This window comes from Podarcis erhardii (genome assembly GCF_964252035.2).
Source record: "Podarcis erhardii genome assembly, chromosome: 14".
NCBI classification, from domain to species: domain Eukaryota; kingdom Metazoa; phylum Chordata; class Lepidosauria; order Squamata; family Lacertidae; genus Podarcis; species Podarcis erhardii.
The window spans coordinates 50,481,614-50,490,683 of record NC_138503.1 but is presented as its reverse complement, the minus strand read 5'-3'; the positions used below and the strand labels follow the sequence as shown (position 1 = coordinate 50,490,683).

Here is a 9,070-nt window from a genome sequence, read left to right as displayed (position 1 = left end):
ACCACGAGAAAAGCGAAGCGAAGCAAGCTCCGCTCCATGCTGCTTGCGCCCTGCGCCGTGCGCCCTGCGCGAATAGGAGAGGGTTTTTTGGACATGCTCAGAGAGCCCCTCGTCGCCCTCCTCGGCTTCGGCTCCGCCCAGGAGGGGGAGGAGAAAGGCGATCCGAAGAAGAGGAGGAGGAGGCGGCGCCGGAGAAAGAGCCAGGGAGGCGGGTTTCCGCTGCGTAAAGAGAAGCGCGGCTGGCGCGCCGGAGGGAGCGCATCGGAGGCGGAGCGGGCTCGGTCTCGTTTCCCTCCCCGGCTTCCCTCGCCTTCCCAGCCCGGGCTGCGGAGGACAAGGCTCGGTCTGCGGCCCCGATCGCGGGGACGAGGCCGCGCGGCGCTCCCGGAGCCGGAGAGTCCGGCGCGAGTCCCCCGGCTGCGTCCCGGGGCGCGCTCGGCGGCCCCCTCGCCAGTTCTCCAGAGGCGCACGGTTTGGCCAACCCCCGCCCCCCAAATCCTAGGTAGGTGCAACGGCAAAAGAGCAGATCTGCAAAACAGTCGGCGGGTTGGCGTTGCAAATGGCTACAATCTTGGGCCGTCATTGTAGTATAATTCTGTAAATGTCTAGGAAGCCGCAGCATCCTGGAGGAAAAAGGAAGCAGCAGCTCTCCAAAACAGCGCTCCGCCTCCCGACCCACCCGTTTGCCTTGCAAACTGCTAGGATTAACTCCGCAGATGCTAAAATTCTAAATCGGCGGTAAAAAGAAAAAGAAAAGCAGCAACTCCTCTTTCCAGATTGCCTTGCAAACTATAAAGGTGGTTGTGGGAAAGCTCTACTCCGGTGTAGCCAGCCCACAGGATCATAGCTGTCAACGTTTCCCTTTTTTTAAGAGAAATTCCTTTATTCCGAATAGAATTCCTCGCAAGAAAAGGGAAAAGTTGACAGCTATGCACAGGATCCGGCCTGCTCCCCCCCCCCCAATCCTACCTGGAATCATTGCCCAGGCTAGAAGGTCCCAAGTCTGTTCTCTAGGGAAGGCTTTCCACGGAGATAAACTGAAAAAGCACTTCTCAGGGTTGTACAGGCCTAGTGGACTTGCCTAAAGAAATGGGTTTTTAGCAGGTGCCGAAAGGAGCGCAAAGAAGGCGGCTGCACAGTTTCAATTGGCAGAGAGTTCCAAAGTCTTATGTTGCTGCCACACAAAAAGATTGGTTTCTTGCAAATACGGAACGGCTGTTCTGTGGCACAGCGTAACAGTGCCAGGTCTGCAGTTCGAAGCTGTCGAGGATGTAAACTGGCTCCAAGTCACTAAGGGCTTTATATACTAATAGTCAGTGTTAGATACTCAGATATATAATAACCTAGGCGCCAAATGGCTCGCTAAACCAGGGTTACAGTCACCAAAACAGAGTACCTCATTGCCATTTTTGAGCGAAATGGCTTGATAGTTGTATTTTTCTATACGACTTTTTGTTTCCCTAAATTCATTCTGATTGTTTAGATAAAATATCACTGATAGAATTCTAGAGGATGTCTTGCTAGTGTGTGAAAATAGGCAAGATCCAAGGATCCCCAGGTTTGTACCTCCAGATGGTGACAATATAATAATAATAATAATAATAATAATAATAATAATAATAATAATAATTTATTTATTATTTATACCCCGCCCATCTGGCTATGTTTTCCCAGCCACTCTGGGCGGCTCCCAACAGACTATTAAAAACACAGTAAAACATCAAACATTAAAAACTTCCCTAAACAGGGCTGCCTTCAGATGTCTTCTAAAAGTCAGATAGTTGTTTATTTCCTTGACATCTGATGGGAGGACGTTCCACAGGGCAGGCACCACTACTGAGAAGGCCCTCTGCCTGGTTCCCTGGAACCTCGCTTCGCACAGTGAGGGAACCGCCAGAAGGCCCTTGGAGCTGGACCTCGGTGGGGGTGGTGACGCTCCTTCAGGTATCCTGGGCCAAGGCCATTTAGGGCTTTAAAAGTCAGCACCAACACTCTGAATGTCTGGCACCTGGGCATCTTTGTTTGGTCGCAAGTGGCTGATAAAAGGTAAAGGTACCCCTGCCCGTACGGGCCAGTCTTGCCAGACTCTGGGGTTGTGCGCCCATCTCACTCAAGAGGCCAGGGGCCAGCGCTGTCTGAAGACACTTCCGGGTCACGTGGCCAGCATGACATCGCTGCTGGGACGCGGGTGGCGCTGTGGGTAAAAGCCTCAGCGCCTAGGGTTTGCCGATCGAAAGGTCGGCGGTTCGAATCCCCGCGGCGGGGTGTGCTCCCGTTGCTCCGTCCCAGCGCCTGCCAACCTAGCAGTTCGAAAGCACCCTCGGGTGCAAGTAGATAAATAGGGACCGCTTTCTAGCGGGAAGGTAAACGGCGTTTCCGTGTGCAGCTAGGCAGGTGCAAAATGTGCCTGGCTAATTTCGAATGCTGCTAATAGTAGTCCCTTGAACCTGGCCCGGTAGGAAGTTAGCAACCAGTGCTGATCTTTGAGCAGAAGTATTAAATGCTCACGGGGTCTCACTCCTGCCAGCCATCTTGCTGCAGCATTTTACACTATCTGCAGCTTCTGGGTTAAGCTCAAGGGAAGCCCCATGTCAGGTGTGCAGCTGGCTGTTTGTTCCCTGCTGGTTGTGGTGTCCAAGCAAAATAACGTTCCCTTGTGGGTTTTGTTTTTGCCAGTTGAAAGCTATCACCATGGCCGCAAGACCCCTTGTGGACTCCAAGCAGGCTGAAGAGGTGGTGCAGGGCATCCCGACCGAGGTGGTGTGCACAGCCTTCGCCAACACGATCCTGGTGGTGGTGACCCAGTACGGGAAGATGGGGACCCTCGTCTCGGTGGAGCCGAACGTGGTGGCTGACGGCATCAGCAGCCCTTTGCTCACCACAAAAGTCCTGCTTGGCAAAGACGAGGTTTGTTCATTCATTCATTCTTCTGCAATTCTGTTCAGAAAAGCACACGGTCCCTGTCCACAGGCTTATCAGCCTATGTAGACACGATACAAAAGGAAAAAAGATTGGGGAGGGAAGAGGAAAACTGGAGGTTTGTTTATTCTTTCTTCCATAATTCTGTCCAGAAAAGCACACGGTCCCTGCCCGCAGGCTTATCAGCCTAAGTAGACACGATGCAAAAGGAAAAAAGAATGGGGAGGGAAGAGGAAAACCGGAGTCAAATTCTTGCTTACCGTTAAAGCAACCGGCTGTGATGCATTTCCATGACAGCTGACGGCATTTACCATTAACTGTAGCAAAATGGGCTGCTTCTTGGGCCCCTGAGAAATATTCAGGTGACCCGGGCCTCAAGGAGGTGTCTCTAAGGTAGCCCTTGGACTCCTAGCTAAAAATTGCTAGACCACATGAAAATGTCTGGATGCGAGTTTAGCAACTGATATCTCTGCCTGGCAGCCTGGCGTGGCTGCGATGTCGTGCCCATCAGCTTGTCTGCGGGGCAGCACGGCGCCAACAGACACAACTCTTTTGGTGCTCTGCAAATCAGCTGGCTCGCACAGCACCAACAGAGGCAAGTTCTATTGCTGCTGCGCTGCCCTGCGGACCATTTGCTTTGTAATCTTGTAAGAAAAAAAAGTGCCTAGGCATATCGCTGTGGGGACCATAACCTCAATTTAAGGTGTCTGTGGCGATCACACAGGGTCCCCGGACGTTTCACGGTCTATTGATTGCTGTGCCACCACTGTGCTCGCTTCCGCGCTTCCACCAACCAGTTACTCTCTGGTAAAACACTGACTCCAGTCAGTTGTTAAAAGTGAACCAAAAAACAAGTTTATTTTACAAACATTAACAAGTTTATGGTTTCTCAGATAATATTCCTGTCAGTATCTTAACTTTAGTTTCTTTACCAGCCTATACCTTCCTAATACAGTGGTGCCTCGCAAGACGAAATTAATTCGTTCCGCGAGTTGCTTCGTCTTGCGATATTTTCGTCTTGCGGAGCGCAGATTCCCCGGGTATTAACAGCTTTAAGAAAAAGGAAGCAAACCCGCAAGACGTTTCCGTCTTGCAAAGCAAGCCCATAGGGAAATTCGTCTTGCGAAGCAACTCAAGAAACGAAAAACCCTTTCGTCTTGCGCGTTTTTCATCTAGCGAGGCATTCGTCTTGCGGGGCACCACTGTACCTTCTGACTGATTATCTCAACTGTTTGATTGACTCCTCTTAACAAATCCTCTCTTACACCAGACTAGCCCAACCCAGACTTATCTTCTCTGTGTCTTCTAACTCCAGACTGTCTTCTCAGCAACTCTAACTAACTAAAAAAACCTCTGTGCTTAAACCTTATACACGGTTAACTCTGCCCCCTGGGTTCCCATCGGCTAGACATTTTACAATTAGTTAACCCTTTCCCTATGAACCCAGTATGATGTCACACACATAGGATGGCAAATGCCACAGTGTCATTTGACTCCTAGAATTTACCGTATTTTTCGCTCCATAAGACACACTTTTTCCCTCTTAAAATCTAAGGGGAAATGTCTGTGTGTCTGTGTGTCTTAATGGAGCGAATGTGTGCTCCCTGGGATTGGGGGGAGGACCCGGGCTTCCCCCACCAGCCCCGACCTGCTCTTTGGGGCTGGTGGGGGGGGGAAGCCGGGCTTCCCCCACCACCAGCCCCACAAGCTTGGGGAGCAGCAGGAAGGCTGCTCCCCGACCTGCTTTGTCCCTTCCCCACCTCCCGCAAAAGAGCTGCCCTTCTCCCTCATCAGGGAACAGCCTGCAAGCGCCGCACACACGCTCCTCGCAGCTCATGAAAGGGAACAGTGAGCAGAGCCTGAGATGCATACAGGCTCTGCTCAGTGCTCCCTTTAAATAATATTTTTTTTCTTGAATTCCCCCCCCCCCCAAAAAAAAGTAGGTGTGCCTTATGGTCAGGTGCACCTTATGGAGCGAAAAATATGGTACATCTCAGTATCTAACATGGGTTGATTTGCAGCCCCTCATCCACATCTGTGCCAAACATCTGGCGACGTCGGTCTCTCAGGAAGCTGGGAACAAGCCGGTTCTCCTGGCGTTGGCCTTGAAGGACAAGAGCGTCGAAGGGATACGGATCCTGCAAGAGGTGATTGGCCGATGCCGGGTGTGGTGAGGTCCGACCTCCAGCATGGAAGACGTCGACTCGCCGGGACTGTTTGTATTTACCTCTTTTTGATGGGTCCTGCCTTGGATGTGCCTTTCCTGCAGAGACAATAGTTGTTGTTGTTGTTTTAAAAAATCCAGTGTAGTAGATCAAATAAGCAGGACACCAACACTGCAAAAGGTTTGCGTTCAACACAGCCATCTTGCGTTCCTGATCTGCGATAAACGAGTCGGTTGCAGCTCAATAAATTACCTCCATGAAGATCCATTTTGAAGCTTGTCTGTTCTTGCTGGGCCTGTATGAGACTTTTGTGAGAAAGAAGTCGAAACGGCTTTTTTAAATTGTTATTTGCCAAACGTGTATACCGCCTTCCACCCCAAGATCGCAGGGCGGTTCACAACATAAAAAAATACAATATGGGAAAACACAAAATAAATAATAAAACAGACCAATAACCCCCATCCCACAAACTCTCTTCCCCCTTAGCTGCCAAAATAGTTCGTCCTCTCAATAAGTCTTTCATCTCAGTTTTCAAGGGGCTATATATGTATATGTAAATGTATATAGTTTTTCAAATTACAGTTTTACAATCGTATATCCAACATACAACAAAAACAAGATTCCAAAGAATATCCTGGACTTTCTTTTTGTGGGGCCTATTATTAATAATTTCCTCTTGTATCTTTTATAATAATCCAGATCTTTTACATCTCCATTATATCCAAAATTCACCGTTAAACTACAAGTGTTATTCCAATCCTACTAACAGTTTTTACTGTTTATAGTGGTTTTTAAGATAATTTTTTTAAAAATTCCCATTCTTTATTGAAATTTTGGTCTTCCTGATTTCTGATTCTTCCAGTCATTTTTGCCATTTCAGCATAATCCATCAACTTAATCTGCCATTCTTCTCTTTATCTTCTAATATTTTTTAATATAAATTTTTATAATTTTTTAGCTGAGAGCCAGATGGGCACTTAAGACCACAATCCTAAATACACTTACCTGAGAGTAGATTTCCACTGAGTTCAGAAGGATTTGCTTATGAGTCAGTGTGCCTAAGATTGCAATTCCAACCCATCCAGTCAAAATGGGTGTTTTTGAAAGTACTTACAAACAGCTGGATTGTACCCATCTAATTTTTAATTTTATTCCTTATCAAATACATGAGTTGCATTTTTGCCACAGCAACTCAAAGCAAAAGACAAGCACGCTTTTTAAAAGTTTTTTTTAAGTTGGTATCAAATTCCAGTTATATATTGGGCAGGAAATAGTTTGTAATGTGAAAGGGTGCTGAAGAACTTTGACCGCATCCAGACATTTTTTGAAGCTCTATGATATCACTTTGAACAGTCATTGCTTCCCTCAAAGAATGCTGGGAGTTGTAGTTTGTTCAGGGTGCTGAGAGGTGCTAAGAGATTCCGTTATTCCCCTCCCAGAGCTACAATTGCCAATGTAGTTTAACAATGAATCACTCTTCCCAGGGAACTCTGGGAATGGTCAGTGGGGGGAATAGCGGTCTTCTAGTAACTCTTTTAACAAAGTTCAACCTCTGTCAGTCAACATTCTGTGGGCTTCGATTGTTTTGGAGTTCTCTCCCTTAAGCATTTTCTTTGGTGATCCTGCAAACTGGATTTCCTCTTTTTTTTCTTCTTCTTTTTTTGGCATGATTATTTGGGGACATAAGGAATGGCGCTCACACTCAAGACATTGGAAATAGAGGGAATAGTACAGTGGTACCTTGGTTCTCAAACTTAATCCGTTCCAGAAGTCGGTTCCAAAACCAAAGCATTCCAAAACCAAGGCGCGCTTTCCCATAGAAAGTAATGCAGACTGGATTAATCCGTTCCAGACTTTTAAAAACAACCCCTAAAACAGCAGTTTAACATGAATTTTACTATCTAATGAGACTATGGATCCATAAAATGAAAGCAATAAAGAATGTACTGCAGTCACACAATCAATCAATCAATCAATCAATCATTCAGTAGATGAACTGGGTTCCAGACAGTCACAAAAACAAAACAAAAAGGCCGAAAAAATGCAAAATAAATAGCAAAAGCAGACAGACCTCAGTGGAACACTCAAATCAGAACCTAACACTCAAAACACTGCACGTTCGGCTTCCAAAGAAAGTTTGCAAACCGGAATGCTTACTTCCGGGTTTACAGTGTTTGGGTTCCAAATTGTTTTGAGTACCAAGGCGTCTGAGAACCAAGGTACTACTGTACTGTGTTCTATTATTGTTAAGATGGAGAAACCATTCTCTTACAAGATACCTGGCCAACAGTTACAGTGGTGCCTCGCAAGACGAAAAACTCGCTAGACGAAAGAGTTTTCCGTTTTTGAGGTGCTTTGCAAGACGAATTTCCCTATGGGCTTGCTTCGCAAGACGAAAACGTCTTGCGAGTTTTTTTCCCTTTTTTCCCCTTTTTCTAAGCCGCTGATAGCGCTAAGCCGCTAATAGCCGTGCTTCGCAAGACGAAAAAACCGCTAGACGAAGAGACTCGCGGAACGAATTATTTTAGTCTTGCGAGGCACCACTGTACTGTGTTTGATGCTTATTATTATAGTGCAAAGAAGCTTATCAAATTGATATGCCTGTTATCTTGGTGTGGAGGCTTAGTAGCATTTTCCAAATAACCGAGCTTTCCTGAATGTTCAGAGCTCCTATTTCTCCACTGGGTTGATGCATCTGCTGCCCTCTTGTATTGACTCCCGCAGCAATCGCTATCTGCTGCTTTCTCTGGAGTCGCTGAAAACGCTCATAAAGTAGCCCATAAAAACTCCCCGCCCTCCTAAATTTTATTTTTATTTTGGTAATATAAATTTTTATTACACCAAGTCAATAATAGCATTATTACCTCTGTTGCATTTGTCAAACGGCCAGCTTAATGACAAGCATTAAAATCTATAGAGGTGATGCATGGTATTGATGCAATGTTTAATCTCCCGACACCTCCAGTAAGTGATTGTTTGGAGTTCATGCAGGCAGACAATCTTTCCTGTTAATTTCATGGTATTGGGGGGGGAAATGCAATCTAATATCTGACATTTCCTCGCATGTTGTCTTCTCTCTCTAAAAGGAATAAGGCCACAATCCAGTACACACTGTCTCGTCAAACACAGTATTGCTTTACTTCAGAGTAGACACGTATACAGTGGTCCCTTGGTTCTCAATCTTAATCCGTTCCAAAACCAAAGCGTTCCAAAACCAAGGCGCGCTTTCCCATAGAAAGTAATGCAAAATGCATTGATCCATTCCTGACTTTGAAAAATAACCCCTAAAACAGCAATTTAACACGAGTTTTACTATCTAACGAGACCATGGATACATAAAATGAAAGCAATAAACAATGTACTGCAATCACACAATCAATCAACAAATCGGTAGCTGAACTGGGTTCCACACACAGACCTCAGCGTGGCACTCAAAACAGAGCATGTTCGGCTTCTGAAAAAGGTTTGCAAACCGGAACACTTACTTCTGGGTTTGCAGTGTTTGGGTTCCAAGTTGTTTGAGTACCAAGGCATTTGAGAACCAAGGTACCACTATATAGGATTGTGCTGCCCAGTCCCAGTTCTTCCAGGCACATCCCAGAATAATGCCTCTGTTTAGGGCTTTAAATACTAATGTGACCATCTTGAATTGGGCCTGGAAGTGCACTGGCAACCTATGCAACTGTTTTGAAACATGGGGTATATGAAATCCGGAAGGAAATTCCAGCTAGCAATCTGGCCGCTGCATTTTGGACCAGTTGGAAGTTTCCAAGCGGTCTTCAAGGGCAGCCCCACGTAGAGGAGCACATTGCAGTAATCCAGCCTGGAAGCTGCCATGGAGCATGGAATACAGTAGCCAAATCATCTCTGGCCAAAACAGCCGGAAACAGGTATTGCAGTGATAACACTGGATCCAGGAGTAACCCCAAGACATGAATCTGCTCCTTCCAGGAGAGACCAACCTTACCAGTTGCATCTTGCTCCCA

The 9,070-nt window shown here is 46.5% G+C and overlaps 1 protein-coding gene across 1 annotated transcript; it reads left to right on the top strand.

The window, feature by feature from the left end:
• The first annotated feature begins 235 nt into the window (after positions 1 to 235).
• On the top strand, positions 236 to 5,341 carry PSMG3 (proteasome assembly chaperone 3). The gene is made up of 3 exons (XM_081840152.1): positions 236 to 502; positions 2,677 to 2,907; positions 4,941 to 5,341. Exons 2-3 carry the CDS (start codon positions 2,692 to 2,694, stop codon positions 5,091 to 5,093), a joined length of 369 nt encoding a protein of 122 aa, XP_081696278.1. The 5' UTR covers positions 236 to 502; positions 2,677 to 2,691; the 3' UTR covers positions 5,094 to 5,341.
• The last annotated feature ends 3,729 nt before the right edge of the window (positions 5,342 to 9,070 follow it).

Coding starts and splice junctions, on each gene's coding strand:
- PSMG3 (XM_081840152.1), top strand. CDS start 2,692: ATGGCCGCAAGACCCCTTGTGGACTCCAAGCAGGCTGAAGAGGTGGTG. Junction 2,908..4,940: donor TCCTGCTTGGCAAAGACGAG/GTTTGTTCATTC, acceptor GTTGATTTGCAG/CCCCTCATCCACATCTGTGC.